This window comes from Sinocyclocheilus anshuiensis, unplaced genomic scaffold, assembly GCF_001515605.1.
Source record: "Sinocyclocheilus anshuiensis isolate Anshui unplaced genomic scaffold, SAMN03320099.WGS_v1.1 scaffold838, whole genome shotgun sequence".
NCBI lineage: Eukaryota > Metazoa > Chordata > Actinopteri > Cypriniformes > Cyprinidae > Sinocyclocheilus > Sinocyclocheilus anshuiensis.
The window spans coordinates 691,654-711,107 of record NW_015539915.1 but is presented as its reverse complement, the minus strand read 5'-3'; the positions used below and the strand labels follow the sequence as shown (position 1 = coordinate 711,107).

Sequence of the window (19,454 nt, the reverse complement as noted above, 5' to 3'; positions counted from 1 at the left end):
ATGCCTCTCCACATTCCCTGAAGACAGTATTGGCATTGATTCATGTAAAAGTATGTAACAATGTTTATGAGAATTACAAATAAATTTGAGAATGACAATATACATTAGTATTTTTTAAGATTTTACACATTTTAAAATGCTTATTTAGATAGTGTCTCAAATAGTTCAACACTTCCTAGAACTATCTTTTTTATATATAAGCTTATGTATGAGAGGTCATGTGACGTGACAGGTGATGACGCTCTGAATGTTTCCTTACATATCAGGCACTTCAGCCTCTGGTCCCTGTGCCTCGACTGTCTCTCATCTGACAGCGCTCTCTTATGGTGGGACCTCATGTGTTGCACCAGGTCTGATGTCAAATGGAAAGAAATGTTACATTTAGCGCACCAGTTCTGGAAAGGTAGACCAAGAGAAGACAGAGACGGGGTCAGTAGCGACTGCAGACGATTAGTGTGTGGATGCAGCAGATGGGAGGTCTTGGGCCAAAGGATTGCATCTTTGGAAAGAAGAGCCAAATGTTTTGGAAGATCCGTGTTTAGGAAAGCAGAGCTGTGGAAGTTGAGTGGGAGGATAGATGTCCGGTTAGTGATGAGGTTGTTGGTAAGACTGGTTGACATCAGCGGGATATGAGGAGGAGGTCGCGTGAACGCGCTTTTCTTGTTCTTGTCACCTTGAATATCGTTTGACACTCTACTGGTGATCGCAGACTTTGTCACTATTGTACTAGATTTCACATCCTGGTTGTCTGGGTCTGTTGTGCAGTTGTCATGGTATTGTGGTTGGCTGCATGGAGAATTTTGGCCCTTGCTGGAAGACTTTTCACTGGAGGACGCCCAGGAACATCTATTCACTCCTTTAACACAAAACCTTTTCACTAATACCTTTTCGTCTCCATGGGTGTCAAAAGATGACGGTTCGCCATCACTCTCGTCTGTGTCTGATTCAAGAGAACGTCTTCTTTTAGGGCTCTTTGCATCTGTGGGACGATTTTTCCTGCAGTTCTCCAGCTCTCGTGCTAAATTGTGGAAGTTTGTGGCAGGTTTGCTACTATGAATTTCTGGGATGGTGATTTTCTTCAAGAAACTTGTAGGTTTCTTTATGCAGAAAAATCTCTTGTGTGCCAACAGAGGGAATTCAAAGAGAAAACACTGTTTGCATTCAGAGCAAATTAAACCTAAAAGAGAAATCAAATAAAAAGTCATTTTATATTACAGTGAAACATTTATGTATTGGCAGTAGGTGGTCTAAAGTCATTGAATCATTCATTTAACAGTTTCGTTCCAAAACACTGATTCATTCATTTTTGAGTGATTTAAAATCAAGAATGAAACAAACATGAGTGAATCATTGAATCACCATTCAACAGATTCATGTGCTTTATTTTTTGTTTTTTATTTATTTGCATTTTTAAATATGTAATTACAATTTCCTAAAATGGGTCTAACACTTGTTTTACCGTTTCAAATAAAAATAACAACAACAGCTTTTAATATAATTGATAAAGGCCTACTATTTTAAATACATTTCAAAAACACTGATTCATTTGGTAATGAAACATGTATGGGTGATTCACTGAATCATTCATTCAGCCAATTTGTTCAAACACACTGATGCATTCATGAACAAAACAAGTGGCTGTCTTAGTGAGTCATTGAATTATTCACTTAACTGATTTATTCATTCTTAAACACTGCATTTAATATAATGTGGTCATAAATATATAATGCATTCAAACCTTTTGTGTTCTTTTGCTCTGTGCTGAGGCCAAGCAGTTTGGCTAGATCTCTCCCATACCAAACTAAAAGCTCTGTGTTTTCAGGAATATCCTTTATGGCTCTGAAAACCAGATGCCTGTTCTTCATATATGCCTCTAGATTTTGCTCCTCTGCATTCCTGGCTGACTGAATCATCTGCAGATATTTGCTTAACACTGATGGGTCCATCTGAACAATGCAAAAGAACATGTCCTTAATATCTGAAAATTAATACATTTGTACAATTCATAATAGCCAAGATTGGAGGTATACAGCTGTCAAATGGTGAAGTGGCCACAAAGACTATACCTTTGTAAAATTGCTTTTACACAAATTCGGATTTTCTCTAGCAGTGTATTTGTATGCTGTTTGTATCTTACATTGAAAGTAAAATTTCATATTACATTTTTGCAATAGCTGGGTTAACATGACATACATTTAGATTAGCGCTACTTATAAAATACAGGAAGAATTTATTTGAATAGTATGTTTTATTAATGTCAGGTCGGGGGAAGTTGTCACATGTGCTTGATATGTGTTTGTTTATTTTATATATAACTGCAATTCCCAAAAATACTTGTTTCTGCTTGTTCATACTATTTTTCCTGTAGGCAATAATGGTGAAAATCTCAATAGATTCTTTATAAGACCTTAAAGTATATGTCCTATATACACACACACGCACAGAAATTAAGGTTCATTCTAATAAATATTCACTGCGTATAAGCCTGACAACCAGCCCCGGTCTATAAGTCATTTATTACTTATTTAACTTACCTGCAGCACATAGGCGGTCTCTCGTCTGTCCGCGCACTTGCAGGCGAGGAGCGCGATGCTGTCACAGAGGGAGGTGTGTGTCAGAGCACATGCACCGAGCACAGCTCCTGCAGGCACGGCTCGAGAGATGCTGATGCTGCTCACAAAACGTGCGCTTTCCTCTGGACCCTGAGACAACAATCTGAAAATCAAATTCACTTTCTGTATTTTTATAAAGAGTTTTAATTATCACCATAAACGCAGCTTACCATTTTAATCTCAAGCATATAAAACCCTCTCAGCTGAGTCGGTGTCTTGGAGTGAGTCCTGATATGGATGCTCTGAGCTATGATTCTTAAATTATGAACGCAATCATTTATCTGCGGGAAACAATGACGAGACTCCGCCCCCGACCCGCCTGACCTGTCCTGCTCCTATCTCTAATATGAGTCGTTCTGGGTCAGTGTCGCTAATCGTGGATATGTGTGGCTGATTCCTGAGCACTGATATTTGGCTCAAACATCGAACCTGACATCGCTGAGATGAGCTCATTACTGTCATATTAACTAACAGCAGTGCGTTCAGGCGTGAAGCATCACTGACTTGTGTTATGACTGCAGGCTATTATGAGCCTTCACACACAGGCCATCTATCTATCTATCATCTATCTATCTGTCTGTCTGTCTGTCTATCTATCTATCTATCTATCTATCATCTATCCATCCACCCATCCATCTATCATCTATCTATCTATCTATCTATCTATCTATCTATCTATCTATCTATCTATCTATCTATCTATCTATCTATCTATCTATCTATCTATCTATCTATCTATCTATCTATCTATCTATCTATCTATCTATCTATCTATCTATCTATCTATCTATCTATCTATCTATCTATCTATCTATCTATCTATCTATCTATCTATCTATCTATCTATCTATCTATCTATCTATCTATCTATCTATCTATCTATCTATCTATCTATCTATCTATCTATCTATCTATCTATCTATCTATCTATCTATCTATCTATCTATCTATCTATCTATCTATCTATCTATCTATCTATCTATCTATCTATCTATCTATCTATCTATCTATCTATCTATCTATCTATCTATCTATCTATCTATCTATCTATCTATCTATCTATCTATCTATCTATCTATCTATCTATCTATCTATCTATCTATCTATCTATCTATCTATCTATCTATCTATCTATCTATCTATCTATCTATCTATCTATCTATCTATCTATCTATCTATCTATCTATCTATCTATCTATCTATCTATCTATCTATCTATCTATCTATCTATCTATCTATCTATCTATCTATCTATCTATCTATCTATCTATCTATCTATCTATCTATCTATCTATCTATCTATCTATCTATCTATCTATCTATCTATCTATCTATCTATCTATCTATCTATCTATCTATCTATCTATCTATCTATCTATCTATCTATCTATCTATCTATCTATCTATCTATCTATCTATCTATCTATCTATCTATCTATCTATCTATCTATCTATCTATCTATCTATCTATCTATCTATCTATCTATCTATCTATCTATCTATCTATCTATCTATCTATCTATCTATCTATCTATCTATCTATCTATCTATCTATCTATCTATCTATCTATCTATCTATCTATCTATCTATCTATCTGTCTGTCTGTATATCTGTCTGTCTATCTGTCTGTCTACTACAGTGACTTTTCTGCAATACACTGCCTTTTAAATCCACAAGTTATGGCATTTATAAATTTAAATTTCAACTGAATATTCTAGTCTGTGAGCTTTCTAAAAAGAAAATTAAACTCTACCCTAGATGTCCAAAACTATTTTTTACCCATATAAATCATTTTGATTTACTACTGCAGTGTTCACTTGCATGCAGACAAATAAATTAAATAAAGTTATCTAACGATAATTGCATATTTACATTATTTAAAAGCATTTTTGTGGTTAATTTTCAAAATGAACTTATATAGTTTTTGACCTATAATTTTGGATGTGCCATTTAAAAAATATATTTGGAGCTTTCTAAAGTATTTAATACTGTTTCACAATTGTGTTTTATTTTATTTTATGATTTTAGTCGTGTGGTCATGCATAGCCAACATATTTTTTATATAATATATAATAAAATAAAATTTAAAATATAATTTAAAATTATATTAAAATCGGCATATTCTGAAATTGATGACAACTATGTTAATATGATAACAATTATTTTATTAAAGTAGCCTACTTATTTTTTTTGTTCTTCAAAAAAGTAAGTTCTACTTTAAAAGTAAACAGAAATTGTAATGTTTTGGGGAAAAGCACATTACTACCCTAGTAAAAAACTAAAAAGTAATATATTTAAAATACATTTATTTCATACTAAGTATAGTTCAAATCTATTAACACTGACATGTCGCTCGAGACTTACTGATATAAAAATTATAATAAAACTTTATTTGGAGTAGGCTACTACTTGTGCACAATGCACATTTCTTAATATTAAGCCTAAAATGTGTTGTAATGTCACTATTGATGAGGATTGTATGATATCGGTCTTTAATTGCATGATATTTAACGTGTACCTGAAGTATACTTGCAATAGTTCCACTTTAGCACTAATTTTCTTCAGTATTATCTTTTGGACTTAGCACTACTTCCACCACAATTAAAGTGAATCAAGTACAAAATTAGTTGTTCTAATTTAGCAGACTTTAAGTATATCAGTTTAGTATACCAAAAGTACAATTGCAGGGTATTTTTTATTAAGTACATAAATATGTAAATGTATTTGTAGTAGCCTATACTTAGCATGAAATAAATGTATTTCAAATACATTTTAGTATATTTATTTTTCACTAGGGTAATCTAGGATAAAATAAGATCTGGTGGCATGATATCTCTTGATTAATGAAAAAACTAATTCAAGTTCAATGCAGTAGGCCTATATTACAGGTCCTGTAACAGGGTGGACATTTTGTGTCAATTTGTTTAGGCTTTAAGTGTTTTTACCTGTTACTTTTTTGAAAACGTTTCAAAAGTTTCAAAGCTGGAAAGTTGTAGGAATGACCTATATGGCCAGCACCCAGGCATGTGCACACATCAACATCAAAGGGGGCTTGAGCACCTGCCCTTCTTCTTCCTCAAGAGAAATTGCCCCTTTTTCTGTTTTTTTTTTTTTTTTAATAAATGAATACATGTATATATGTGTGCATGTGTGTGTTACTGTTTGCACACAGCTTTCCCTGTCAAACAAATAAAAAATCCAAATATCAGGTCGGGTCAGGAAATGCCTTTCTCCCTCCTCGTCTCTGCAGCACAGCAGTGTAGCACCATAGCACACATTGATCGGCACATAACAGGAAGAGAAGTGAAGCCCTATGAAGGTAGAATGACGTCAAAAAGATTTGCATACTACGCTTACAGTCTTATGTACACTTCCACAACTCTTACCCTGCGTATGCAAATCTTTTTGACGTCATTTTACCTTCATAGCCCTCCCTCCCTTTCCAGTTGTGTTTGTCTTGGTGTGGAGGTGAGTGGTCATTAACAAAAGACTAAGCTACATGTGCCTCGAATTTACAGCTAATTATCCAAAAGACAAATATAGTGAATTTGTCTTGCTAACATCCATGACTCATGAGCGCTACCATGTAACTTAAGTTAGCTAAAGTTTAGCTAAGGCAATAGGAAGTCTAGGTTGGGCCAGTGCGCGTTCTTTCACGGCATGATTCAGTTTATTAAAATGCATTTAGAATGATCACAAAATTCAAGATATGGGGGCAGAAATGTATATATTTATATAATTTCATATAATCAGAATCACAGGAAGACTGACGTTTTTTCCACCAAAAAGCAGCATGATTTAAATGCGATGTCGATTTTATACAGCAGTTCAATAAACAAGAATTTAAAATGAAGACACTTACGTTTTAGACACAATATTGACTGTTTTTGCTCTATTTCGCCAACAGATATAATAACAATTTGCGTCTCCGAGCAACGCGACGCTGTTTTGTTCCTGAATTAATCAACTGTTTAAATGATTCGGTTCAGTCGCAATGACTCACTTATTAACAGTGACTTGCTGCTACCTACTGGCAGTTTTAATTTCACATTTAAAGTATCTTTTCATTTTTTTTTTTTATCATTTAAATTGTTTTATGTTTAACATATCAAACAGTTTTAATGCATTTGTAACTGCAGGTTAAATACATTAATGTCCTGCATTAAACAGTGTGTAAATGCATCTAAATGCCACTTCTAATGCAGCTTCTGTGTTTTCTCTGCATTGCAAAGATTCATTTTGCCAATACTGATTTCATTTGCTTGGTAACAGCCTAAATGACTTATTATTCTAATTGACTGATTAATTTTAAGAATTTGACTGAAAAGATGATGCACACTTTTAGAAAAGGGCTTTATAAAGGTAAAAATGGCCATAAAAGGTAAAAAATCAATTAAAACTTATTGGAAAAGATTCATCTCAGTTATCACCAGTAAAATATGGAGTGCCACAAGGATCTGTCCTAGGTCCTCTGCTATTTTCAATATACATGTTGCGCCTTGGTAATATTATTAGAAAATACGGGATTTGTTTCCACTGTTATAATGATGATACTCAACTATATATCTCAACAAGACCAGATGAAACTTCTAAATTATTTAAGCTAACAGAGTGTGTTAAAAATGTAAAAGATTGGATGACCAATAATTTTCTCCTATTAAATTCAGATAAGACAGAGATATTACTTATTGGACCAAAAGACAGTACACAGAATCTCTTGGATTACAATTTGCAACTAGACGGGTGTACTGTTACTTCCTCTACAGTCAAAAATCTGGGTGTTATATTAGATAGGTAACTAGGATTTACACAAGCTTCAGTCTGGATCCAGAACACCTGAGAAGAGATGATGCCAACCCCTCAGAGGACCTCAGATGATGCCAACCCTGAAACAACTTACAGAACTACCACATTTTGCTATAAGTTTGATTGCATCATGTAATAATTGCTGTTAATAGTGTTCATCGTCTGTTTGATTACATCTTTAATTGATTTTTCCGTACATTTCTGCCATATGTACATTAACTGACAGTCACCACTGATAAGCTACCACTAAATATTGTAGAAACTTAATTTGCTGTAAAGTTGCTTTGCAATGATTTGTATCGTGAAAAGCGCTGTACAAATAAACTTGAATTGAATTGAAAAGATTAATTTCTATCACTGCTGTGAACTGATCACCACACAGAATATGCAGAATATCACAAACTTTAGGAGTCAGCTGTCCCCGGTAGTCCTTAAGATATCAGCACAATCAAAATATAATAACATTTGCATTCAGCACAAGCAAAATATCGACTAATTATAATTATCAATAAAATCCCAGAAAATATTAAGATATATTTTTTGTTAATATCGCACACCCCTAATATATTTAACGTTTTGTTTAGAAAAAAATTCAAATAAATATGAGAAGTGCCCTTTTTTCCAATTGAGCTCCTGCCCCTCAAAATGTCTGTGCACGTCCCTGCCAGCACCCGTCTGCTATTGCTGCCAAAGGCCTTTCATTTCGTATATATTCGTTTTATTGTGCTCTCTTTTGTCCCAACAATACGATCCCTGCTCTTTTAAGATCACACGCTGTTGTGCAACAGGAGCGCAACTCCACATTCAGCGCATGCGCACTGAATCAAGTGTTCATGTGCAGCGCAAACCGGACCCGCTTTGAATAAAAAACAAAACCCTTCACGGAATGAAATGAATCTGGAGTGGAGGACATGGATATTTGAAAACGAGAGAAAACGAATAACAGTTCCTGAAGACCGCAGCAGGAGTGGCGTTTAAAGGTAGTATTATTGTTCGATGGTGCGCGTCATGCAGGAGTGAAATAACTGCGCGCGTCAACTGCATTTCTATCGCTGGACTTGACGTGTTCCCATGACAACAACGCGCAGCGCATGACAGGAATGAGAGGAGACAGCGAGCATGCGGTTAAAGCCGCTTGGGTCCTCCAACTTTTCTGCGTCTCTCTCCTGACTTCATTTGGGAAAGGAGAAGATGGGTCCTGCCACGGAGCCTTTGATTTATACTTTGTTTTGGATCGGTGAGTTTGTAGTATTGCTGTACACGTCTATATGTTTTATAGACTGTATGTTTATGAAATGTGCAAACACACGCGCACACCTCTCTTTCTCGCTTTCTTTCGGCGTGTACTTATCTGACTGAAATATTATCAATAAAAATAACTCTAATGAGCTCGTTAATAGTCTTGGTATTTTTAGGTAGCCTACGGTTTTTTTTTTCTACATAGCTCTCAGGAGCCCTTATATGGCCCTGTTTATCTTGTAATGCACCAAATGTTCACCATCAGGTCGGGCAGTGTGTCTGACTGGATGGAGATCTATGGATTTGTGGAACAACTGACTAATCGTTTTGTAAGGTAAGAAAGTACAAGTTAAAAGTTGCTTTTTTATAACCAACTAACAAATACCAAAAGCTATTGACTGGGTTATAGAGTTTCAAATTCTTGCCTGGTACAAACCACTTGTCCGACTCTCAAGCTCTTGCACATGTGTGGAACTAAATATAAACATAATTTTAGATTACTATATTTAACTTCAGTCTGTGTACAATGTATGTTTGGATTAGTGTGTGGTATGGTGACCTAGTTAATGCAAGTTAGGGCACAGTGGTCAACCTCAAATAGTGTCACGGTTGTAATTTACACCAATCACTGCACTGCTATAAAGTTATATATCAGACTCTTTCAGAAAACTCTTTCATTATTTTTCTTACCCACCCAGAGAGAAAATTTGATTTTATACTTCCTAATTGATTGTTTCTACTTCCTTCAGCCCGAAAATGAGAGTATCCTTTATAGTCTTTTCTTCTAGTGCAGAAGTAGTCTTGCCTCTCACTGGAGACAGGTGCGATTTCATTCAGTCTATTGTGAGTCATACCGTAATATTAGTATAAATCCAGATAAAAAGCATAAAGCTGATGTATTTGCCTGGGTGTTTAGGGCAGCTATTGATAATGGTCTGCAAAGTTTGAGCAAGATCAGACCTGCTGGTGATACCTACATGCATGAGGGGTTAATAAAGGTAAGTAGATGATATATTATCACCAAAAGCATTGCGTCTTTTTTCTCCTACTATATGTATGTCAGAGATCATAACAAATAAAAACATTGTAGGTATTAGAACAAATGACTACCCAGGGCACAAGAGTATCCAGCATCATTATTGCACTGACTGATGGGAAGTTGGAGGTCTATCCGCATGATCTAGCTGTGAAAGAGGTAAAGCAGCATACCACATATATGAAATATTAATATTGCATAAGCATTTATTAAATGGAAACTATTGCATGTTTGAACTAATATTTAAAATCTTCCACCTTGTTTTGCAATAAAGTTTTGACATGTTCTGGGTTTATATTAATCTTATGCATATTAATATTTAATAAACTATTTAATGAATTCCCCATTCGCTTTCTCAGGCTGATCAGGCGAGACAGTATGGTGCTCGGGTATACTGTGTTGGCGTGAAGGACTTTGATGCAAACCAGGTAAGACTGTTCATCAGAGAGATGGAACTTTCTGTAGCCTATATTAAAGATGCACAATTTTCATCTACTGAATAACAAAAACAAACAGAAAATCCCATTGACTTACATTGTATATTATATCTAGAGACTACAATATCATATAAACTTGGACGTTTATACTCTTTTGACTTGGATCATTAAGCAATCAGCTATTTCACACTGCATTTCACACTGGCAAGCAAAACAAATTTTCTTCAGAAAATGTAAAAAAATCTATTTTCTAACATTCTGTTTTGTCTGAATCTATTATAGTTCATTAGTTGTTGGTGCATCACTGTCACGGGAATGTTGTTGTCATGACGATATTGTTTTTTTCATGTGCATTAGTAACAGCATTAGTGTAACAGAGGGATCCTTTATATTGACGTTGGTGGCTGAGCTTGTCCGATGCTGAGTGTAATTGCATTCTGCAGAGCACATATCCGGCCCGTTTTACATTAGCAAGAGATTGCTTCTGGCTTGGGAAATGGTAGCAAGATTGCTTCAAGAATTGGCAGCTACGGTGACGTGAGATTATGAAAAGAAAAGTAATTTCTGAGATGATCTGCCAGTTTTAATATGTTTTCATAGCTTACAGATATCGCAGACAGCAAAGATCAAGTGTTTCCTGTTGTGGATGGATTTCAGGCCCTCAAAAACATTGTAAATTCGGTGAGATTTAGCACAAACAAAGACTGCTTTTCTTACATGAGGTTTGTATGCTGCCTTCTAATTGACTTGTATTTGTGTTTACAGATTTTAAAGAAATCCTGTGTAGAGATTTTTAACCTTGAGCCCTCCAGCATTTGCGTGAATGGTACGTCTAACGCCGCATTTACATTACATGGTTCAAGTGACCCAATTCTGATTTTTCTTCCTCTCATGTGGCACAGATCGGATATGACCCACGAATATGTAAGCAGGAAAAAAAGCACATGGATTCCGATATTCGTTGAAATAAATCAGACATGAATCAGATGCATGCATTTGTGTCTACAATGTAAGTGGACAGATTGGATATTCCAGGGTTGCCAGGTCAAAACCCAACTGCTATTGAAAAATAGCCCAAAACTAGGCCAATCGTGTTTTTTCTCTGTTGAAATAGTTTGAAAGAGCAACAGTTTAAAAGTAGCCCAATTCACATGGCAACACTGGGATATTCCCCAGTCAATGCGAGTTGTGTGATATTGAAAAAGAGACAGTGGCAACTGACGTCAACTCAGGTGGACACTTTTCTGGGCAATGTTGCCACGTCTGCAGTTTTGTTGCGGAAATGGCCTACTTTTACACCGTGTCCACACTGGCAGCGTGACGCGATGCAACAAAAGACAATAGAACACATTGTACTCAGTAGTGCTGTGCGGCGCAGCGCGGTGCGACGCAACAAATCACTGGCATTAAATTGATGCCTCGTTCTAATTATGATCCGTACTGACACAAAGTACAAATGATTTGCAATGTTCGCTTTACCACGCCCAGTGTTGACAGACTTTACGGTGCATTCACACAGGGCATCAGCGTTTATGCTTCTCATTTACTTTGAACGGGTGATGTTATGCGTTGCCAGACCGAATTGTGGATCTGTTTGTGTTGCGCCACTAGCGTTGCTCATGGAAGAACTTTTCAAGCGCCAGCGCAGGTGTCAGCCAATCAGATCGCCTTATTCAAATACCCTAGCCAATCGCGTTCATGCGACACCAGAAAAGTAATGTAATTGAAGAACGAAGTGATCAACGTCGATGCCCCGTGTATATGTACCGTTAGCTGCTGTGGCGTGACATGACAACTGTTGTCATGGTGTAGACACGGTGTTACGCTGTTGCTGTGGGTTGTTTTTTAGTTTGCATGTTAAAGTGATCTTCACCTCACCCCAGAATGTGATTTCGAGGGACCCCCGATGACTGAGTTTGTTTTGTTTTAGCAATTGGGCTGGTTTTGTTTTGCAGACCTGGCAACCCTGTTTCCGGGTCAACATCTAACTTTTAAAAGTAATAAAATTTGGATAGAGTCAACAAATCAGAATTGGGCATCAAGCCTAAAAGGTCCATGTAAACCTGATTTTTTTATCTTTTTGAACTCATGATCATGACTAATTTCAGTGTAAACACTGTGTTTTAGAAACTTTCAACATTGTTTTGCGAGGAAGGGGATTCACGCAGGGAAGAACCTCAGAAGGTGTGGTCTGCACATTATCTGTCAATCAACAGGATCCTTACAGTAAGCCACTGAATGCATTCCATCTATTATAAAACATGACAAGACGACCTATCCACAAAGATATGCCTTAAAAAAACAAGCAATATAATTCACCTCCCCATTCAGCAAATGAATAAATAGCTCATTAAACCACAATGTTATTATTATTTGCTAGGAAGAGAGGTCCTAAACTCTGCATTGGCTCCAGAGGCTCTTGCTTTTTTTAGCCGATGGGGAAGTTTCATGCAGCCACATCCTTAAATAAGGCCTCTGTGTTTCAGCCTGTATTTGGCATTTTACGGCAATCTCATGCTGCTCTCTCTTCCTTCTAGATGAGAAGCCGAGTGCTGTGAAGGATAGTTACGTGCTGTGTCCAGCTCCAGTGCTGACCGAGGTTGGACAGTAAGTGGCATTGGACCAGCTTCAGTTGGAGAACAGTGGCTCTCCATTCAGAGCCACAGCTGTTACAAGTCGACATGCAAAGGGAACGAGTTCATCATCTTTTCCCAGGGGATTTTATCTCGGCTTCTGTTTATAGCTTAGCTAATAGACAACTGATAAAGAGCAGGCTCAGTGCAGGGCTGAAACAAAGCAGCGTGTGTGACGGCAGCACATTTTTGTTTGCCGTAGTGCACTGCCTTAAAGTTGCTAAAAAGCACTGCGTCATGGCCAAGTTTGTTTTGAACAGATGAAAGAGACTTTTCAAGAGACATTCATCTTGTTGTTTTAAAAAGAATACTTTAGTACAGCGCTGTTGGTCTTTTTGTATGATGAACTATGCTCCGCCTCTGGCATTTAATCCAGTAATAACGGACTTTCCCTCTCTCAACAGCTCCCTCGAAGTACTCATTAGTCTGAATAATGGCCAGTCTTTCATTTCAAGTCCAATCACAATATATGCCACAACATGTGTAAGTACACAATACAGTTTTTAACGAAACAAATGTAATAATACATAAATTTGCACAATAAACAGTCTGGTTATAGGAACATAATCAAACCAAAGTAGTTGGTTATTGCATGTTCTCTTGAAACAATGGATTGTAATACAGCGTCAGTGTTATTTTAGTATATATATATATATATACACACACACACACACACACACTATTATTGTATTTTTGTAATATTTGAGTAAACGTTTTATTTTCATTTATAATTTACATTTTTTTTATTTTTAGTTATTGTTAACCATTTTTCTTCTTTTTTATTAGTTTTTTATTTTATTATTTATTTCAGTTTAAGTAAATGTAGTATTTAAAGTTATTTTATTTTAGTTTCTAATTTCTAATTTTTGTTTAGCTTTTTCCCATGCAATATTTATTTTTAAATATATTTCAGATATATTTAAATTATATATAATAATGCTTTGAAAAGAAAGCTTTCCTGGTCACCAAGGATTTATTTGATCCAAAATACAGCAAAAACAGTAATTGTGTGATATATTAAAAGAGTTGTTTTCTATTTGAATATACTGTAAAATATAATTTATTCCTGTGATGCAAAGCTGAGTTTTCAGCATCATTACTCCAGTCTTCAGTGTCACATGATCCTTCAGAAATCATTCTAATATGCTGATTTGCTGTTCAAGAAACATCTCTGTTTATAATCAATGTTGAAAACAATTGTGTACATTTTTTTCAGGATTCTTTGATGAATAGAAAGTTCAAAAGAACAGCATTTAACTGAAATAGAAAGCTTTTATAACATTTTAAATATCTTTACTGTCACTGTTGATCAATGTAATGCATCCTTACTGAATAAAGGTAATTGTACACAACATTTGTACACAACTTTTATGATTCTAAATCAAACACATATTTTTTTCATTTCTTATAGTCTGATGGGACAGTGATAGTGATTGTCATCCTGGTGCTGCTGGTGTTGTTGGGTTTAATTGTGCTCTGGTGGTTCTGGCCTCTCTGCTGCATGGTGGTGAGCACTACAGATACACATCTTGTGTTATTTTCTGCAAACGTGTATATTAATGAGATATTACTATTTATACAGACTGTTTTTCTACTACTGTGACAGGTAATCAGAGATCCACCCCCATCTCGCCCTCCGCCTCCACGCCCAACACCTGTAGGTAGAGTACATTGGGGCTTGAAATTTAAATTTGCCAAACTGACGATTTTTTGAAATGCTTGGTATATATCTTACAGGAACCTGAGGAGGACCCTCTGCCGAAGAAGAAATGGCCTACAGTGGATGCGTCTTATTATGGTGGCAGAGGGCCTGGTGGCATCACACGGATGGAGGTGACTTAACAATCCAATGCAATCCAAAAAAACAGAACAAAAGTTCTATGGATATACGCTGAAGCTTACAACATCCACAGGTTCGCTGGGGTGAGAAGGGCTCTACAGAGGAAGGGACGCGGTTAGCGAAAGCCAAAAATGCTGTGGTCAAAATGCCAGAGGAGGAGTTTGAAGAGCCTGTAAAAAGACCCCCACCCAGACCACCACCAATATATGAGGCCCCAGTCCCAGACAAATGGTACACGCCCATTAAAGTACGTTTCCTGTCAACACATTGGCTTTTCATTGTTGGATGACAGTGGTAATGTATGTATTTTTACAAATGCCATTGTGCTTGTGTATTTTTCTGTGATGTGAATGTTTTTTAGGGGCGTTTTGATGCTGTGTTAGCATTGCTGCGAAGACAATACGACAGAGTTGCTATCATGAGACCCACAGCAAATGACAAGGTACGGTGGCCTTGGTTTATGCAAATCTGTATATTATAAACAACAGGAAAATAGCTTTTGTTAATTAAAATGTTTGGTTATCAATAAATAAATCTGTTTTTCATGTTTTTTTTATTTCATAGAGTAAAGAAAGCAGTCAATTGATATTCTTTGATATTTTATAGTTTGTAGTTGTGAAGACAAATACAAGGAAATACTAGTTTTGCATTATGTAACTGGAACCTCACAAGTGGCCATTTGGAACGCTCTACATAGGGAACAACAAATTTGTGTCACACAAATAGCAGTACATCTACAAAGCCATCACTGTAAATTCTCTAGTTCTCTATTGCTTTTAATAAAATTTGGTGTATGTTGCTAAGCTAATAACGTGATACTATAACAAGCAAAAAAATACAGAACAACTTTCAAATCGTATATATATTTTTTGTTGATACTTTATATTTATACTTGGCGTTTATAATTATATGTATATTTTTAATGGTAAATTCTGTTTTGTTTTTTTTTACACTGAGCTTGTCACAGTGCATTATGGGATTGTTCTTTTTGTAAAGCAATCTGCAATTTGGCAAAAGGAGGTACAGTATTTTAGACTACGTCTACATTAATCCGGATCCAGAAGGTGTTTTCATTTTAAAAACACTGTCCGTCTATACCAGCATTTTAAAGCATTTTCCAAAAGTTTATCGTCCCCACACTTAAATGTTGGAAAATGCTTAAATCATCTTACCGCATATGTGTCAAATGTAATAAAAGTGCATTGAGATGATACTAAGAGATCAGACAGACGTAATAAAGTTCTCATGGAATTCTTCTGGCACTATCATTTTATTAGCAAAATATCCACTAGTTTTTTATCAAAATTTCCAAAAGCTAACTGCTGTGTTGAACATGCCACCTGATGACTAATTTACTATTTTTTGTTTCCTGTAATTTTGCGGTTTCCCTCTTGCATCATACTCCAGGGTTCCCTTATGGTGTGTGCATACCAAAAGCGCATACAATTATTTGTGCTAGTAGATTGCATACAAAGTCATTGCAAGGACGCAAATAGATGCGAATTCGCGCCGGGTGACGCAAATGACACAAATTGGGCGACTTCAGTTGGCCTCAATGGCGTTTTCCACCCAAGTTGATAAATGTCAACTCGAGCGGAAATTTCGCATGACCTGGTGTCTACAGCGACAATGCGACAAATGCGATTCTAGAGCTACAACACGATATTTGCATAAATATATAGATATATAGATTAAGATTATCTATATATAGAAATGTATATATTTCTATAAAATGGAAGATATAGATTGTACAGCATGTTAGCTTTCTTATCGTGCCCAAAAGCATCATTCATTTAAGTCCATATGTCTTGCTAACAAGAAACTATGCTTCTAACCACAAGTCAAAGGCTGTAGTTCCAACCATGCAAGTTTGCGACGCTGTTTGCGAATGTTCGTTTAAACAATGGTTTCGGGAAACACCGACTCATTTAACTATGTTGGTAATGACGGAAATTGCGACCATAGTTGGCTAACGATGCTTTTAGGAAACGCATCTCTCTGGTCAGGAGCCTATGATGCCTTAAAACGCTGCTTATGTAAAAATCTCACTAGGCTGTAGAACAGAGGCATTGTGTTGCTCATGCAACTGCTTAGTGCAGTCCCTCATTTGGTCCACTGAAAAGGCTCATTAGCACTAATAAGCTGCACAAACGAGGCTGACAGTCCTGTCACAGACAGACCAGATCACACTCTCGTCATACATCTCGTTACGGTAGTACGTCTGTGTGCGGTGCTCCGACTGGTCATGAACTGACCCTCAAACACACACTCATCAGAGAGGAGTCGTCACTATTACACTCATTAGGTTGACTTGACTGTCAGAGTTCAAGTTGTCATGATGTCTGACACTTCACTGCCGAGAGTGACCTCTGACCTCACACTGATTGCACTGTCACACTTAGTTTGAGTTTAACTGAACGTCCTTCTAGGGCACAATGAGAATATTGTTGAAGTGTTTGGCTATGGGCGGCAGTAGATCATTGCACAAATAGTTCATTAATTCTTTTACTAAAATTCCTATGGGAGTTTTATTTTTTTTAAGGCCTGTTCATACCAAGTTTGATTACTAAAATGCCTAAGAAAAAGATAAAAGAAAAAGAAAAGATACAAAAATATAATAGATTTAAATATTTTTTCACCTTTTTCTTATATTATTCCGTTTACTTGTCTTTAGGAGTTCTATGTGTTTAAAGCCTTTTCATACCAAGTATGATGTGAATACCAGCCACCAAGCAACCAACTGCATAGCAATGCCATTGCAATGCAGTGGCAGGATTTTCAAGGACAAGCACCCCTTATTTTCTTGTTATACATGTTTTTTTTTCACACCAAAGATTCAGACTTGCTGTAAACAGAGCTTAATTATTAACACTGGTACCTGTTCTACATTCATGGTACCAGATCTGTCCAAACAGGGTTTGTCAAAGATTAGTGTTGCTCGATCAGCCTGCCTGACCTCCATCATTCCTGCTTCCTTACCGCCAATTAAAATCAAACCTTCTCTCAATTGAACTCAATTATTCCAAATTATCGTACATGTCAGCGTGACAAAAATATTGTCAAAACAATTATTTTTTTACCATATGAGTTGCATTAAAAAAAATCCAATGTGGATGATTTAGCTTGAGTACTGAGTTAATGTGATATGGACTAGTCAGTGAATGGTGGGTGAAAGATCTTTCACCGCAGTCTCAAAATGAGGGCATAGCTAGTAACATGAGGCAGAGACATTAGGGGATTCGATTTGTCATATTTCACATTTATAAGAGATAATGGGGTAAAGAGATGAGTGTGATTGTAAGAGGGGGTGGTGGGACAGTCGGTCCTCCATTATGTAATGTAGAGTAACATCCTGCTTTTGTTGTTTTTTTGTCTTTCAGGGGCGCTGCATCAAATTCAACCGAGTTCAACGTCACTGACCAAACACGATGTGTCCTTTACTTTAAAGTAAGTTCTCATCAATTTTAAGATACTATTTGGAAATCCCAGAAATTCTAATGTGGGATTCACAATAAATGTCTCTTTTCAGGTACGTTCAGACAAAAAGGATTGGGGGATCCACAGCTGTATGGACACAGTGTGAAAAGCTGTACTTCTGAATTAAAACCTTTGAATTTTAATTCTTACATGTGTAAATCTATCCTGCTGATTTCTTTCTGCATGTCTTTGAATATGGTGGAATTCACTGCTTTTATAACAATTAATTTTTTTAAGGTTTTCTAGTTACAAACCAATACAGTGCCTTCTTGTGAGTGTATTATGAATGGGTTTGTCAAGGAAAGAAAATGTAAATTATTATTTTTATTTCCATAGTTATTTCTTTCATTATTAGTAGTAAAGATGTTAATTATCCAGTAAATTCATGGAGATGTGTATTTAATTATTTGTTCTTATATTTATGTATAACAATTTGATTTAATCAGTAGATTACATGTGTGACACTGTTTGTTAATGAAGTAAATGGCATATAAATCCAATAAAATAAATTATAGTAGTTCACTTGTTCACTTAAATTTTTTGTGGAAACTGTGACACATTACAGATCAAAAGTTAACAGTAATATTTAAAAAAAACTTTAATTACTATTTAATATTCTGCATTAAATTGATCAAACGTGACAGTAAAGACTAATGTTGCAACAGATTATTGTTGTATTTCAAGTCATTTTGAATTTTCTCTTCATCAAAGAATACTGAAAGAAATGTCATGATTTCCACAAAAATATTAAGCAGCAGAAATACTTATAGACCTAATAATAAGAACAGTTAAGTTCCAATAATAATTGAGAAGCAAATCAGCATACTAGAATCATTTCTGAAGGACCATGTGACTCTTTTCAGGTATGTTAAATTCATCAATTAAATTGTGACATTGTTAATGAAGTAAATGGCATATCCATTAGGCCTATATTAAATAGTAGTTCACTTGTGAGCATATGATTTATTATGTAATGAAACGGCTTGTATTACCTTAAAAATAAAATGCAAAATGGTTCATTTATGAGTTTTTACAATGATCAGTGATTTCTTGCCGTAGTCCTCAAATGGTCTGATAGAATATGAACAGCCTAGTAGACGTCTGATGAAATATGGTAGGGATTAGTCTGAAACACAATCAACAGACTGTATAATGTCTGATTATTGCATGTTACAATGTCTGGATTTTCCAAATTATAATCCTAATCTCTTATATTTTATGAAAGATTATTTGACTGAAAGGTAAAAGGGGGAGCTGAGAATCAGACACATTATTTATTAAATATATACAAAATTCAAGACGAAATGTTGCTTTTTTTGTAACATCTATTTAAATCATTACGTTTTTAATTGTTTCATTTCTTTGCATATATA

At 35.8% G+C, this 19,454-nt stretch overlaps 1 protein-coding gene and 1 pseudogene across 3 annotated transcripts; one reads left to right on the top strand and one right to left on the bottom strand.

Annotated features, from left to right (window-relative positions):
* Nucleotides 1-202: 202 nt before the first annotated feature.
* On the bottom strand, nt 203-2,805 carry LOC107686484 (PR domain zinc finger protein 8-like; annotated as a pseudogene).
* Nucleotides 2,806-8,292: 5,487 nt separating this feature from the next.
* Nucleotides 8,293-18,592, top strand: LOC107686426 (anthrax toxin receptor 2-like). 3 transcript variants are annotated; one of them, XM_016483409.1, is made up of 19 exons: nt 8,293-8,399; nt 8,508-8,656; nt 8,924-8,992; nt 9,408-9,479; nt 9,575-9,656; nt 9,749-9,853; nt 10,054-10,122; nt 10,732-10,812; nt 10,897-10,957; nt 12,259-12,357; nt 12,669-12,738; nt 13,169-13,247; nt 14,176-14,271; nt 14,371-14,421; nt 14,502-14,597; nt 14,678-14,851; nt 14,966-15,046; nt 17,985-18,051; nt 18,134-18,592. In XM_016483409.1, exons 2-18 carry the CDS (start codon nt 8,511-8,513, stop codon nt 18,021-18,023), a joined length of 1,470 nt encoding a protein of 489 aa, XP_016338895.1. In that variant the 5' UTR covers nt 8,293-8,399; nt 8,508-8,510; the 3' UTR covers nt 18,024-18,051; nt 18,134-18,592. The 3 variants fall into 3 exon arrangements, 2 of the variants coding, with proteins under 2 accessions (XP_016338895.1, XP_016338896.1); XR_001634041.1 differs by lacking the exon at nt 18,134-18,592 and having other exon boundaries at nt 8,293-8,656; nt 14,678-14,835; nt 17,985-18,046; XM_016483410.1 differs by lacking the exon at nt 8,924-8,992 and having other exon boundaries at nt 8,293-8,656.
* The last annotated feature ends 862 nt before the right edge of the window (nt 18,593-19,454 follow it).

What these genes read in the sequence shown, in the direction of transcription:
- LOC107686426 (XM_016483409.1), top strand. Translation starts at nt 8,511, where the DNA reads ATGACAGGAATGAGAGGAGACAGCGAGCATGCGGTTAAAGCCGCTTGG. An exon ending in CTGACTAATCGTTTTGTAAG is followed by an intron (nt 8,993 to 9,407) that starts GTAAGAAAGTAC and finishes TACTTCCTTCAG; the next exon opens with CCCGAAAATGAGAGTATCCT. An exon ending in CAATCAACAGGATCCTTACA is followed by an intron (nt 12,358 to 12,668) that starts GTAAGCCACTGA and finishes TCTTCCTTCTAG; the next exon opens with ATGAGAAGCCGAGTGCTGTG.